The following is a 16,432-nucleotide window of genomic DNA, read 5'->3' on the forward strand; positions in this document are numbered from 1 at the left end:
ATATGACTCATACGGGTTGAGTCGATAGGTATCCAATTGTGGTATCAAGGCTAGGGTTCCCTCCATTACCCTAACATAAGTAATAAAGTATAACTTGATGTGTTTATATGTGAGCGAATCTATTCACATATGAATACCAGTTTACCATATAATTTAAAATTATTCGCTTTTTTTCGATTCAAATAGTTATCACATCAATTAATTTTTTCCTTACTTTATGCGTGTATATATATAAACATATTCTATTGCCAAAAGGAGTTGTTTTTTTTTTCATACACAAAGCCGTTATTAAATGACCATTTACATGTTGATGTGTACCTTTTGGTGACAACAAAACTAGCTTGGGCTCTAAAGTCATAAAAAGTTTTTTCACCTATATAAACCCCTTCAATCCCTTAGCTTTACATCCACCCATCATCCTCCAATATAATCTATTAGTTGCTCACTTAGAGATGGCATCAACCAAAAATGCTTCATTAGCTCTCTTTCTAGCACTCAATCTTCTCTTTTTTGCCACGGTGAGTGCGTCTAGTAATTGCGGTTGCCCTACCCCCAAACCAAAGCCACCACCAACGCCTAAACCAACACCACCAACACCTAAGCCAACACCAACACCTAAGCCAACACCAACACCTAAACCTACACCGCCAACGCCTAAACCAACACCAACGCCTAAACCAACGCCAACACCGACACCATCTAAGCCTACTTGCCCTAAAGACATTTTGAAACTTGCAGTGTGTGCCGATCTTCTTGGAGGGTTGGTTGGTGTTGTAGTGGGTTCTTCATCTAGTAAGCCATGTTGCACCCTCATCCAAGGCCTTGCTGATCTTGACGCCGCCGTTTGCCTTTGCACTGCAATCAAAGCTAATGTTTTGGGAATCAACCTTAATGTGCCTATTGCTCTTAGCCTGCTTTTAAATACTTGTGACAAGAAAGTCCCAAGTGGTTTCAAATGTTCATAAGCTAGCGGATGATATGATCGCTATATATATGCGATTTCTTTTATAGCTATATGTGTTATCAAACTTTCCCTTTTTCTGTCACCTAAGAAAGAGCTTACCTCTCCATGCTTGCTTCTAGCATTAATTATATTTTGCATCAAAGTGAATAAAATCCTATGTTATAGTTGTGTTTTTTAAAGGACTATTTAAGTATATATTCACACATCTCCCCATATTTTGTTATCAACCTAGTAAGATCTTGATTCTGTGTGAAATATGAGAGGTCATATATTTCATACTAATTAAGAGAAGAGTAAACAATATTTTGAGTTGTTAAGGTAACACTTTTTCGATACCCGATTTAATAAGAATACATTAAACTAAAGAAGTTAACATGTGACTACCATAGAACATAGTGTGGTGATTACCATGGTTTTGCCACAAAGCCAGCCACCACATTGGTGGATTGAAATGGCCATCGCGTCAACACCCGAATTACGACTAGTACATGAATGAGTTTCATAATGATATATTTTAATAAGAGAAATCAGAAATGGTATATTTTAGAAGTAAAAAGTTCTTTTCATTAACTATTGTAGTTCCATAATATTCGTATATCATTACATGAGTTTAAAGTCGTGTGTGTTACGCGGGAAATTTGCAACGAAACATATGCATTTGATTGGTGATGCAACAATTTATTGCAATTTTTTCCCATGCATGTCACGGTCAATTTTCTAAAGTGTCGCGTTTTGGATTTTTCTTTTAAATCACTTGTAATGACTCATGGTCTACGTATCATAGTTTAGAGTATGTGTAGGGCTTCACCCTTTATTGAGAGTTATAACCTGATATCGAATACCGACTTACTGGTGGAAAAGAAATAACATATTCGATACCAATATCTGACACTTCAGTTATAAATATAAATAATTAATTATAAAAATTCAAGATGTATGAATATACCCTGGATGTAATATAGGAAGTGATATTCGTGTCATAAAGATTGATTTATTATCACAATGTACAACTTATATAACATATTGTACAAGTCAATAGAACACATGTATGTCAATATAGGAGTGGATTATTGAGTGAGTTTTTATGAGTCCTGAGTTTAATTTAAGACATGCGTGGTTCGATCGAGCTCTGCAATACTGCCTAATTGGATATTACTTTGATGTCTTGAATCCTAATTAGTAACTAATAACTCGTAGTTAACCACCAGGTAATAGCCTAGTGGCCACCAGTCGTCACTTTCCATGAGAGGTTCTGGGTTCAAGTCTTGCCAAAGACAAACTTGAGATAATCAGAAGATTATTAAGTGGTTGAGAATCACCTGAACACTAGCCTGATTAGTAGATTAGTAGGTACCAAATGGTACTTGGGATCAGGGGATTTCCATCCAATTACCCAACTAATAAGTCGCAGTTTAAAAATAAAGAAGTAAAACACATAATAAATAATCGTAGTAAATAGATTAATTTTATTAACGTATATACAAATATTAAAGTTGAGTTCTAAATATGTTTACATAGTGATGACCTATAGGTCTTAGGTTCGAATCTTTATTCCACCAACTTTAATATATAGGTAGTCCTTCTATGAAGGCTTGACTTATGTATATTCAGGTTCAAGTCTGAGGGGACATGGCTTACCCCTATTAACTGTTGTGCTTTCGGGTGGATTAGTAGGGGGTTTCTCCCCATTGAGTATTTGAAATAGGCATTTCTAGTTTTCTACTTCGATAGAGCTCTCTAGCGTAGACCCGGTTAAAATAACGTATGCTAAACCTCTTGTTGTCGAATCGCGATACGAAGTTTCAAGCGAAATTCAACTTTCAAAAAATAAAATAAAATATATGTTTACATAATTGTGTGATTTTATTAACGACAAAGTATCATTATTGTAGTCATACTTTTAAACTATCGCGATTGGATTGCCTTCATTACTTTGAAATTTTGTTCATCTTCAACCTTTTCATAATTAAGCAATCTTCGATCGATACCATTCTTGAGCTAGTGCAAGTGTTCCATGAGAATACTTTCTGGAACTCTTTGATTCGATTATAAATATCTTTCAGCGGCCTTTTCCCATTCATCAACACAAAACTGTACGTGTAAGGTTTCATTATTACGTTGTATCAACGGAATCATAGATATTGACACATACTCTCATTCTTAATTATCACCTTTTCCGTACAAAGGTTATATTCATATACCATGCATTATTACCGACACCGTTTGTATTTTTCTATATAAACAAGCATAGAGATTTTAGATGAGCAAACAACTTTTAACACAATCTAATTATATATCGAATTATCGATTAATATATCTTTCTACGTACCTATTAATATATTTTCTTTTGTCATTATTATACAATACAAATCATAGAATGTACATAAATTAAAAAATGCAACCAACTTGCTTCTTCAATATGACCCACTATGCCCTTAAATCCAAAACAAATTAATTAAAGTCATCCCTTCCCATTGGCATCCCTGTAAAGATAAACAAAGGGAAACTATCACCAGCCATATAAAAGTCCTCAATAATGTCCGAATTTAATTTAATTACTAAATTTCGATCGATATGTACATGTTCTGTTATTGTCAATTTTTGGAATGCTAGCAGCAAGTAAACGTTTGGGACAATGATGTTTATGTAGAGTTAAAAAAAAATTTTTTTAGTATAGTAAGACAACAAGCCAGCCAGCAATGTGTCGACAAGTGATCGATATATATGAAGAAATTATTGCACCAATTACTCAAAACAAGTTAGATATTTAAAAGGATCATATTAACATCGAATGTTAATGAGATAGAGACTCTTTATATATATATACTCAATCTAATTAAGCTACGTACCAAAAGATATTACATCATTTACTTAAAAAGTGTGCACTTTACATGCATATTCAATCTATACTGCTAATTGCTTGTAAAGTATCTAAATATAATCGTGGTCCATGTAGGGAAAAAAAAGTTGAAAATAGACACTATAAGTAGGACAAATATTTAATTTCCACATCAATTTTTTACAGATTTTATTTAGTCCACCTTATTTAGAGTCCAGAAATAGTTCATATAATTTACACATGTATAAGTTAACTTATCCATTTACCCATGTATAATACCGTCCATCTTATCATGTGACTTTTCCGGTAAAAATTAGGTTTGTTACACATGTGTAAGTCGTGGTGGTGGTGACTTACACATGTGTAATTCGTGGTGGCGGTGATCGCCGTCGCCGGAAAATCATGGTGGTGGTCAGAGATGATGATGGTGGTAGTAGAAGGTTGTTGGAATTTCAGAAAATAGAAGAAAATCAATGAACCCTTTTGGACTTTAAATAACTTTTCCCTGTATGAGTTATATGCATATTTGAGTATTGAACAAATGAAAAAGTTATTTGTATTTTTCTCACTAACTGATCTCAATCCATTTGAAACAGAATCTTGTTATCGTTTACTTATAAGTGTGTATATGTCTTAAAATTTGTGCACCCTTAGAGTATAAAGCATCATCATGTTTGCATTAGAACTTTGCAATGTTCTGGTAAAATTAAAAAAAAAAAAGAAGCATCTTTGTGAAATATATATGTATCTCTTCACAATGCTGTATTGCATCAAATTAATTAAGTTTTGCATTAAATCTATATTTTAACTCTGTATAATTAACTTAAACTTTTTCTAGCTCTAAAATTATTTTGTTGATATGGCGCGACTTTATGTTTCATACATGTGATCATAGCAATATTCGTGCACATGTGATCAAGAATCAAAATCTTCACATAATTGTATAACGGATGATAATCCATGCTCCACACAATTATAAACTTCAAAATTACACATAAGTTATTGAGAAAACAATCAAAAAACAATTTTCATGTAAAGAACAATCATCGGTTGGGCTTATTTTTTAGGTTCTCAAAGGTTCTCGCAAAAAAATGGGTTCTCAAAATAACTTTACCCTATATATATATATATATAATTTTCATATAAAGAACAATTATTGGTTAGACTTATTTTTTAGGTTCTCAAAGGTTCTCGCAAAAAAATGGGTTCTCAAAATAACTTTACCCTATATATATATATTTTAATAATAAAAAAAAACGAATGAGAATATATACATTTAAGCTTCATATACACATAAATTAAACCATTTATAAACTAACTACATGTACTTTATGCATTTGAAGTTTCTCTTTTGAGCAACAGGATTTTTTTATTTTTTTTTTCAAAAACATAGCGCCGTATCTAAACTAGTACTCCATTATTAGATAGCATGTCAAATGGCCATTTACATGTTGACGTATACCTTTTAGTGACAACAAAATTTGGATCATAAAGCAAGCTTTTGCACCTATATAAACCCTTCAATCCCTTAGCTATACATTCACCCATAATCATATCCTCCACTACACTACACTACTATCTTAGTTGCTCACTTAGATATGGCATCAACCAAGAATACCTCACTAGCTCTCTTTCTAGCAATCAATCTTCTCTTTTTTGCCACGGTGAGTGCCTCTGCGAATTGCGGTTGCCCTACCCCTAAACCAAAGCCTAAACCCACACCAACACCTAAACCAACACCGCCAACACCTAAACCCACACCAACACCTAAACCAACACCGCCAACACCTAAACCCACACCAACACCTAAACCAACACCAACGCCTAAACCAACACCAACACCATCTAAGCCTACTTGCCCCAAAGACACTTTGAAACTTGCGGTGTGTGCCGATCTGCTTGGAGGGTTGGTTGGGGTTGTAGTGGGTTCTTCATCTAGTAAGCCATGTTGCACACTCATCCAAGGCCTTGCTGACCTTGACGCCGCAGTTTGCCTCTGCACTGCCATCAAAGCTAATGTTTTGGGGATCAACCTTAATGTGCCTATTGCTCTTAGCTTGCTTTTGAATACTTGTGACAAGAAAGTCCCAAGTGGTTTCAAATGTGCATAAGTTGGTGATGATCGCTATATATATATGCGATTCCTTTTATACGTGTTACTTTCTTTTTTCTGTCATGTAAGAGCTTACCTCTCTCGAGGCTTTGCTTTACCGAGTATTAATTATATTTTGCATCAAACTGAATAAAATCATATGTTATATTTGTGTTATTTCAAGGACTATTTTGCTTCTCCCCATGTTTTGTTATCAAACAAGTAAGAACTTACAATTACTTCTTGATGATTGATGGATTATCTGTGTAAAAAAAGCTAGAATATACATTTCACATTAAAATTATTTAGACTTGTGCTACATTTAAGAACTACACAATATTAGTTATTAACGCTTTTTAAATACCAGAATTAATATGAATACTATACACTGGGATTCAAGGGCTACCTTATGCTAAGACTCGTCGCGAGGACTAGTCCTAATCAGCGCCACATCATTCTCCTAAAACTAACATTATACCAAAAACTAGTCTTGGACTCACCTTTTATTTAATTATACACTCACAAAATTAAAAGTAAAAAAGAGCTTAATTAACAACTCGTCTCTTAGGGAACTGGTGATGGAGGATGAATCCAAAGACGAGTCAAACACCGTGGTGTTAACACCGTGGTGTTCACTCGTCTTTGTTTGGAGGACGAATGGAGGACTAGACTTGTCTCCAGGTATAAGGCTGCCTCTCACATTAATTAAGAAGCTTATACTCGTATTACACCAAAAACGCTTATTTCTTATATATATATATATATATATATTAGATTTTTTCTCCCGCGCGATGCGCAAATTATTTTCAAATATTTTTTAAAGTAAAGTTGATAATACGAATATATATTCAAATGCTTAGCATATAGTTGAAAGATATAATACTTGGTATATATTTAGTGTCTTCTTCAAATCAATCGTGCAAAAAAATTTATTTTAAAGTGCATGAAGAACCTATTATTGAATATGATTAAAGCTTGAACATATGTGAAACAAATATGAAGATTTTTTTAACAAACTAAAATAAAAACAAAGTTCTTATAAAACTACAATGTTTATATAGGGTTGGTTTTATTTGAGATAAAGCAAAATAATATATTTCCCCCTAAGATTATAAATTGGATTCTTATGATGTTGGGGTTTAGATGATTTTGGGGTTTAAATAAATAATAATAGAAAAGTATACGTGATATGTAATCCGTCCGTATGCAAAATAAGTCCTTATGTAAAGTAAATGAAGTTAAAGATATTTTGTAAGTTAATATATTATTCATAATTAAGTATAATTTAATCAAATAGGAATCCTATCTATGTCCGTAGTTAAACTTTTACAATTATATATATATATATATATAGTCTCTATTTTAATATTTATTTATTTTTATACATATTCTTTCCATAATATGAAGTATTATTTATAGCAATCTAGTTTATTTTATATATATATCTATACTTCATATATAAACAAATTACTCATTCCCCTATTCAACTCTTTATCTTTAAATTGTCTAATTTACCCTTCTAATTTATACTATCTTCACATATCTTATCCCTGAAATTCCAAAATTACCCTTTAAAAAAATCCACAATTACCTAGAAACCCCAGTGATAAAAAAAACTTCATTCAACTCTAAAATTATTGCTGAAAGTATTGCTATAGATAAGAAAAAAATCTTAATTGTCATATATTATATCACAAAACGATTAAAAGATAATTACTTTTTTATAACTCACGCAATTACTGACCAATTATGTCCTTTTTTTTATATTCGTATTAATTTTTAATCTTTGATTATTTTTTTTTTATTGCCGTGACCTCCTCCCCTACAATTGTATGTTTCATATAATTGGTTATTTTTCATAGTTAGTTTTTGCACTCCATTATTTCATTATTTCTTGCACCTAATACACGATTTATTTTTAGAATGATAGATACGGTTAGATGTTGCATTGACGCATCTCATGAAAGTAACCTGCATGCTATAAACCATTACGACATCTAACGCATTATAGACCGTCGCCGCTGCAACGCGCGGATACCACTCTAGTATATATATATATATATATATTATATATATATATATATTTATAAGATAAAAAGTTTTGAAAATAAATATGAAGATGCCATGTAGGAATAAATCCTATGTGGCAAGTTCTAAAGGTAATTTTGAGTTGAGGTGGATAGCTTTATCAAGCTTAGATTCTTACTGTTTTATTATGTGTATATATATATATATATATAGAACTTAGGTAAAATAAAACAAGTATTAAAGTAAAACAAATAAAACAATAGGTTTTTGTATACTGAAAATCACCGTGCATCATGAAAATCATCGTACATCAATTGTTTCGTGAATCTTCGTGCATCAGTTTATCCATGATCTAAGGGTTAAGATCTTATCCTATTTATTTTACTTTAATACTTGTTTTACAATACCCACCCCATATATATATATATATATATAAATATTAAAAGTCATTACACTAAATTAGTAAATATGTAGGTATATACCAAAAATAAAATTAAAGTGATATAAAAAATTTGTATATTTTTTGTTGTTGAGAAATTTACTTAATTTGTTGATTTGTTTATTAAAGATATCAAGGAAAGAAATATATATATAAATGAGAATGATAAATAAATATTTAGGTTGTATATATATATAGTAAAAAGTTATTTTGATAACTTTTTTTTTTGCGATAACCTTTGAGAACTTTTCAAATCAAGCCCAACCGATGATTATTTTTTAAATGAAAATTATGTTTTGATTGTTTTCTGAATAACTTATGTGTAATTTTGAAGTTTATAATTGTGTGGAGGCCTGGATTATCATCCGTTATACAAATATGTGAAGATTTGGATTGTTGATCACATGTGCACGAATATTGCTATGATTACATGTGATCGACTTGCATACATGTGATTATAGCAAGATTCGTGCACATGTGATCAAGAATCCAAATCTCCAAATAATTGTATAACGGATGATAATCCATGCCTCCACACAATTATAAACTTCAAATTTACACATAAGTTATTCAGAAAACAGTCAAAAATCAATTTTCATGTAAAGAACAATTATCAGTGGGGCTTGATTTGAAAAGTTTTTAAAGGTTCTCGCAAATAAAAGGGTTCTCAAAATAACTTTAACCTATGTGTGTGTATATATATATATAATATATATATAAATTTATTGATAGAGTTTTTGATCGAAAAAAATTGATGATAGAATTTTAAGTATAATTATCTATTTAATAAGCAAATAAAAAATAAAAAAAATCTTGAAAAAAGAGAGACCTTTAGAGTAATTAGGAGAAAGATTAAGACCTAAAAAAAACTTTAAGGGTGTCAAATATACTCCAAACCTTCTCTTTTAGTTATAATATATATTTCCAAAACTCTAATATCAAAAGGTTATTAATTAGAGAAATTGTATATTGACAGTCCACTTTGTTTACTTAACTTATATTAATTAATTAGACAATAATGTAAAAACAAAATGTAAAGAACAAGAAAAAGAGTAGAATTCAAATACAAGAATCTATGCAAGTCTAATCATATATATTATTGATTAAACAGTGAATACATGGTCGATAATACAACTTGATTTATAAGAAAGTAAATGAACATACAACTGTTAAGTTTAAATTAACTAGAAACTAAACAATTACAAGTGAGAAAATAAGTGACACACACTTTGTAGTGACAAACACACATAATTGTGTGCGGCTGTGTTGCCTTATATAGGGGAGGAATTAGGGCAACACAACTTTACTTTAATAGTGATAGAATGGTGGTTGTCGAGATACGATTGGCTTGAAGTACTTGCCATAGACGCCCTTTGTCTTCTTTATCAAAACGGGTATGAAAGAGAAACCCTTTTCTTTTGATCCAACTGCATCTTTGCCATCAGAAGTACATGATAGTTGAAACAACCACTATGTGACTCTTGTCTTCTTCTTGTTTGAATTCTTCCCTCCTTGACTTACAACTCGGATAAGAATAAAACTTTGACAGAGAGTCACTGGACTCGCTGATGACTTGCTGATGAGCTTCATCAGTCACCAACTCTGGTCAGCGAATCCTTAACTCAACATATATATTAAAGTAAAATATCTTTCCAATAATTTTCTAATTCCAATCATTACGTGAGTTTAAAGTCTCGTGTCATGCGGGAAATTTGGATGGAAACATGCATTTGATTGGTGATGCAAACAATTTAGTAATTTAGTGAAGAAGAACAATTATAAATATAACCACGAATAAATTATAAAAATATTCTATACACCAACATTTCACACTAGCTTGATCGAATTATAAATATAAATACGAATAAATTATAAAAATTCTAGATGTATGAATAAACCGTAAATGTAATATACATATGGATACTCTGTTGAAGTAATAACCTATCTAATAATTAGTTTATTTTAATGGCAAACTATTATCTTCCTATCGTTTTTACTCTAAACTACTGCACGACTGGGGTTGCCTAGCTTATTGTCTTTGTTACTATTGTTGGAACCACGTTAAATGTGACCGTCACTGATCGTTTTTTATTTGTGATATAATAATTGACGATAACTGAAATCCCAATGTCTAGTAAGTATACGATGAGCGTATTTACTCTTAAAGACATACTATAAGGTTTCCCATTAGATGATTGAAACTAAAGGGACTTACATTGCACACAATAAACATCAGGGATTAAAGTTGTAAATGTCCTCTCTATAAATAGAGAGCCATTTACACAATTCTAACCCTAATCTTTCACATAATTTTGCTTGTGTGCTCTCGTTAATATAATAATCCCCATCTAAGAACAATCATCTTGTTTAGGAACCCGACATCAATGACAAACATTTTTGCTCTTAGAAGGTCCTCTAGATCGTTAGGTACACATTATTATTATCATGATTTCATTATGTTTAATTATTCTAACATGTGTACCATGAGCCAATGGTTCTTAATCGATCTATTGATTCTCGTATTGTTTTGTTCAATAATTGATTTCGAACATAATATCAAAAATATGATTTGAAAACAACATGAACGAAGGCAAAGAAAAGCTTTTATTATTGTTATGTTTATTAGCCGCAAAATGCAAAACAACATAATATCGCTAATGAATAAGAATCCATTCGGTTATATTGGTTTTGGTTTTTTATCTTATCGGCCGACTAAACTAGAAAATAAGCCAATCAATTATTTGGTTCTCAATTAATGTAGACCTCAATTTGGTATGATTTAACATGATTCGTATTATTATAACATGATGATGATTATCTCAATTTGGTATGAAATAATTTTGTACCTAAAATACTTGTTCGTAATATATATATATATATATATATAGGGTAACACTCCAGTGAGAATCGTCTTAAAATAAGAACGGTGAGAACACTTAAAAAACATCATTTTGATGCATTAAAAGTCCATAAAACTAACATAGTGCTTAACTAATTATCATTATTTAAGTGTATAACAACTCATTGCCTGTCAAAATCAAGAAAATCATGTTTTTTGTTTTGTGCATCCATCTTGGATGCATATTCTTCAAAATAATGCATCCACCAAAAAACGTGATTTTTTCGATTTTGACGAATCAATGTGCTGTTAAACACTTAAATAATGATAATTAGTTAAGTAGTATGTTAGTTTTATAGACTTTTAATGCATCAAAATGATGTTTTTTAAGTGTTCTCACTGTTCTTATTTTAAAACTGTATTATTTGATTGTCCCTCTGTATATATATATATATATATATATATGATCCCTAATAATATGATTTTTTTTCGAACATTCAGTCGGTATGCGACATCAGGAAAACCTCACCGTATAATGCTGAAACCTTGCACGTACCCTAGACAATGAAATGTTGTTCATGGGCCGTTATAAGTATTCGGAGGAAAAAACCTAAAGACTTGTCATCTCTAAGGATCGAACTCAAGACAATTGGGTAAAACCTGGGATGCCTCTGACCAGTTGAACTAATGATATGATATGTATAATATTCGAGTTCGACCTCAATTAATGTTGAGTTTGTTCGTTGAATTCGACTTTATTTTAAATCAATTTTGATTTAATTTTTATTGAATTTGACCTAATTTAAGTCGATTTTGATTTAGTCTTTATTGAATTCAACCTTATATTAAGTTGATTTTTATTTAGACTTTATTGAATTCGACCTTAATTACATTATTGAATTTGACCTCATCGACCTTATTTTAAGTCGATTTTGATTTCGACTTTATTGAATTTGAACTTATTTAATTATTTAATTCGACCTCATTTTAAGATTTTGATTTAATCTTTATTGAATTCGACCTTATTTAGTTATTGAATTCGACCACATTTTAAGATTTTGATTTAGTCTTTATTGAATTCAACCATATTTTAAGTTGATTTTGATTTAGACTTTTTTGAATTTGACCTTATTTAGTTATCGAATTCGACCTTATTTTAAAATTTTGATTTAAGTTCTATTAATTCGACATTATTTTAAGTTGAATTTATTTTAATCTTTATTGAATTCGACATTATTTCAAGACTAATTCGACCTAAAGCTAGTCCATTTCAACCCGAAAGATGTCTAACTAGACCTTACATGTCATCACATGTCGAGATCAATTTTTATTGAAGTTCGACTTATTAATCGAACTTTGATTTATTTATTAAGTTCGACACACTTATCAACCTCTTATGTTGAATTCAATTTACTTGGTCAATTTCTTATAATTGTTGAATCTTACTTACTTGCTCATTCTTCTTAATTGTCGAGTACGATTTCACCGTAAAATTTTATGGAAAAATTTATCTCTCAAATTTCAGAAAATAATTTTTTTCGAGACATTTTTTTACAGTACCACATAAAGAGAAAAAATAATAATAATTCAATATTGTAGTTAACTTTAGTCGCCACGGGCTGCCGCCCCTTGGACCTCGGTATCAAGGGCGCTGCCCCAGATCCCCGTACCTTAGGGGCTTCACACTAATGGACATGGTTCCACTATTTGTGCCCAAAGGTCAAATTTGATTCTTGATGGTGGTTTTAGTCTTTAAACTAATAAAATATTGTACAAGTAACTATCTTAAAACACACACATACTTACGGGCGGAGAACCCGGTCAGTGTAGTATAGTCTAGTGATAAGCTATAAGATCGTTCGCATAGACGCTTAACGCTACCTAATCTAGTAATTCTAATTGTTTTGGGGTTTGTCACGATTTCCTAATAAACTAATACTGAAAAGTAAATATCCGGTATTATCGGGGCATGCCGTTTCTGAAGAAACAACGTAAATAATTGGAAAACATAATATATAACTGTAATTAAATTAAAGAGAAAATTTCATTAGATCACCCTGTGGTTTGCTGTTTTATCATTTTTCGCCCCTATCGTTTTTTTTATTATTACTTTACCCTGTGGTGACTTTTTGCTTCATTAGGCACCCATCCTTTTAACGTCTGTTAATGTGTCTCCGTTAACCTCCTCATGTTCAATGCACCTGAGAGTATTTCAGTCCTTTTAACCAAATCCTTTCCTTAACCTCTATCTTCATCTTCAAGAACAACCACCACCCAGATATCTTACACCTATTTCTTTCTTTCATCTACAACACTTAAACCTAATTTCAAATCATCAAAAACCCAATTTAAAGATCAACAAATTTCATCATAACCCAAATTGAAACTGATTTAATCATCATCATCAATAACACACATACATATACGTAATCTATACACATACATATTATATATATATATATATATATAAACATAAATATATGAAAACATATTCAAGATCTAACAACACCTCATAAATCAAGCATCCTAATGTCATGCTAGTTCATCACTCGCAACCCACATCTATTATGCCACGTAATTTTGGGAGTTGATGAGTTCAGCAGTGGTGACTGGTAGCTTCGACCATCGGTGCCACTACTGTCGGCCAATCTCCCCGGACTTTCAACCTAAAGTAATCCCATCTTGTTCGTTTTTTCATTCCATAGAGAACACACTCGCACCCACAAACAGACACATCAAATCGATATCACTAGAGAAATAAATATGATCTGTATCTTAACTTTCTTTCACAATCAATTAATTTATATAATTTCAGTGTGCTTTTTGGGTGATTTGTGTGTGCTTGTGAATCGATTTTGATTGAATGCGAATCGATTGGAAGATGATGAGTTTGTGGTGGTGGGGGAGGTTATGAATACGCAGTCGTTGATAAAGAGAAAAAAAATGTATGCTACTTTCTTTTTCAATTCCCAGTTGCTGCTATTATATTCTTGAGCCTGGTTATATAAATACATGAAAAATGATTAATCCTCCTAAGAAAATAGTCTAAAAATCCTCTTAACACTTAAAAAGGTGACATGTGGTATCCACTAATTCTCTTTCCTAATCTTGCCCCTTGATTTTTTCACATGTCATCATCCAATAGTTAGGAGGATTATTAGGCTATTTTATTAGGAGGATTAATCATTTCCCAAATGAAAAACTTCTCTATAGATCATCAAAGCCCACACCCAGCTCGGTGTTTTCCATTTCACTTTGTTGAATTTGACTTCTTGATATTTGACTAGCCAACCACAACCCCCCACAAACACACTAGACAACGCTTTGTATATTGATTGTGTTTGATGAAGATTATTAAAGAAGATATACATAGATAAATGTGTATATAGATCTGAAATGTATATAAATTTATGATTGTGAAAATTTTTTGTTGATGTTTGGGTTGTTAATTTGGGTTTTGTTTATGAAAATTTTTAGATTTTGTTGTTATTGTTATCGTGGGTTTAGATTTAGAAAAGAAGATGAGTTTTGATCTGAAAAAGAGAATGAGGAAGGATAAAAATGTGTTTTAGAGGTGAAAAGGACCAAAGTACCCTCATGTGCGTTGCACGTGAGAGGGTTAACGGATGACAATAAATGGATGTTAAAAGGGGGGGTGCCTAATGAAGCAAAAAGTCACCACAGGGTGAAGTAATAATAATAAAAAAAAGACAGGGGCGAAAATTGATAAAACAGCAAACGACAGGGTGATCTAATGAAATTTTCTCTAAATTAAAATACTTGTTTGGCATCTCCGATCTCATGAGACGACTGAATACTATTCCACCCAGTTGCTAGATTGTTGGAAACTTAATCACGGCTTAGATTATCGTTAGATTTACTTTGCCTAATTACTAGTGTTGTCGTTAGACTCACACTAACCTATAAACAAATTCTCGTTAAGCATTAATGACCTAAAGTTTGTGTTACTAATATATCCAAGGTTGCGGATATCGGGAATCGGGATTGGATCGGCGAGGGGAGGAGACAGGATTTTTATAAAATCGGATCGGTGAATAGTATGTTTTTTTATGTATAAAATAATAGTTTTTGAAATTATATGTAACAAAAAATTAAACATATATAAAACTTCAAACTTAAACATAACATGATCTTTCAACTTAAACATAATTGTCTAGAAACAATAAGATAGTTAATAAAAGCTGTTAAAAAAAGGTTTGACTTTAGTTGACCGATCCGATCCAGCCGAGTCTTGACCGATCCAGCCGGGTCTTGACCAAGTTGACCCGAGTCTTACACCTTGGCCGATTTTCAGACCGAGTCTCACAAACTCGTACCGCCAGAGGGCCGATACACGAGCCGATTCTCAAGACTTGGCTGTATCGGCCGAGTTTTACAACCATGGATATCGCTTATATTGCTGGTATGCTTGGGAGTTAACTATCTAATCCTAGAGTAACATATTGGAAAGTGGCTAAAAAGGTTCTACAATATCCACAAACAACCAAAGACTACACATTAACTTATAGAAGAGGTGACAACTTAGAAGTATTAGGATGTTCTGATTTCGATAAGAAATTTAATTTTTAATATACTTTATGGTTAGCTGGGAGACCAGCTCTTGACGGAGTCATAAACAAAAACTGACTACAATTTCCATCATGATGGTTGAATGCATTGTCATCTATAATACCATGTCATGAGATGTTGTTAAAGAACCTGGTAAGTGGACTCAAAGTTGTCAACTTTATTACTAGACTATTGAAGCTTTACTGTGATAACTCAGCTGCCATAACTTTATTGAACAGTAACAGTTTAACTGGTGCTGAGTTGTATCTCGATACAAAGTATCTGTTAGTAACCGAACAAATTGAGGAAAATGTTCTTTGTAGTGAGTACATAAGTACACATAATATACTAGCGGATCAAATGACCAAAGGTCTTCCTTCTAAAAGTTTTCGTAGGACACGTGTCGAAGAGGAGGCTTATTAAAGGACATAATATAATAGCATGTTGTATTTATTGGTCATCTTAATAAAAAGTTTTCCTCTATATTCAGATTTTGTTTATCTATTAATTACACTTTGCGTACTCATAACGGTGTATAGACATTATTATAACAAAATTTGTATTAGTCAATTCATCATTGCTTATTAGTTTTAATTTTGAGTCATAGTTTGACTAGTGGGAGTCCTGAGTTGATGTTCTTCTCTACGACTGTACTTATTGAC

The 16,432-nt window shown here is 31.7% G+C and overlaps 2 protein-coding genes across 2 annotated transcripts; both read left to right on the forward strand.

The window, feature by feature from the left end:
- The first annotated feature begins 283 nt into the window (after positions 1–283).
- On the forward strand, positions 284–1,143 carry LOC122607187 (lipid transfer protein EARLI 1-like). The gene has a single exon (XM_043780113.1). The coding sequence runs from the start codon at positions 453–455 to the stop codon at positions 963–965; it is 513 nt and encodes a 170-aa protein (XP_043636048.1). The 5' UTR covers positions 284–452; the 3' UTR covers positions 966–1,143.
- Positions 1,144–5,332: 4,189 nt separating this feature from the next.
- Positions 5,333–6,072, forward strand: LOC122606902 (lipid transfer protein EARLI 1-like). Its single transcript, XM_043779789.1, has one exon. It carries the CDS (start codon positions 5,402–5,404, stop codon positions 5,912–5,914), a length of 513 nt encoding a protein of 170 aa, XP_043635724.1. The 5' UTR covers positions 5,333–5,401; the 3' UTR covers positions 5,915–6,072.
- The last annotated feature ends 10,360 nt before the right edge of the window (positions 6,073–16,432 follow it).

This window comes from Erigeron canadensis, chromosome 7, assembly GCF_010389155.1.
Source record: "Erigeron canadensis isolate Cc75 chromosome 7, C_canadensis_v1, whole genome shotgun sequence".
Classification (NCBI taxonomy): domain Eukaryota; kingdom Viridiplantae; phylum Streptophyta; class Magnoliopsida; order Asterales; family Asteraceae; genus Erigeron; species Erigeron canadensis.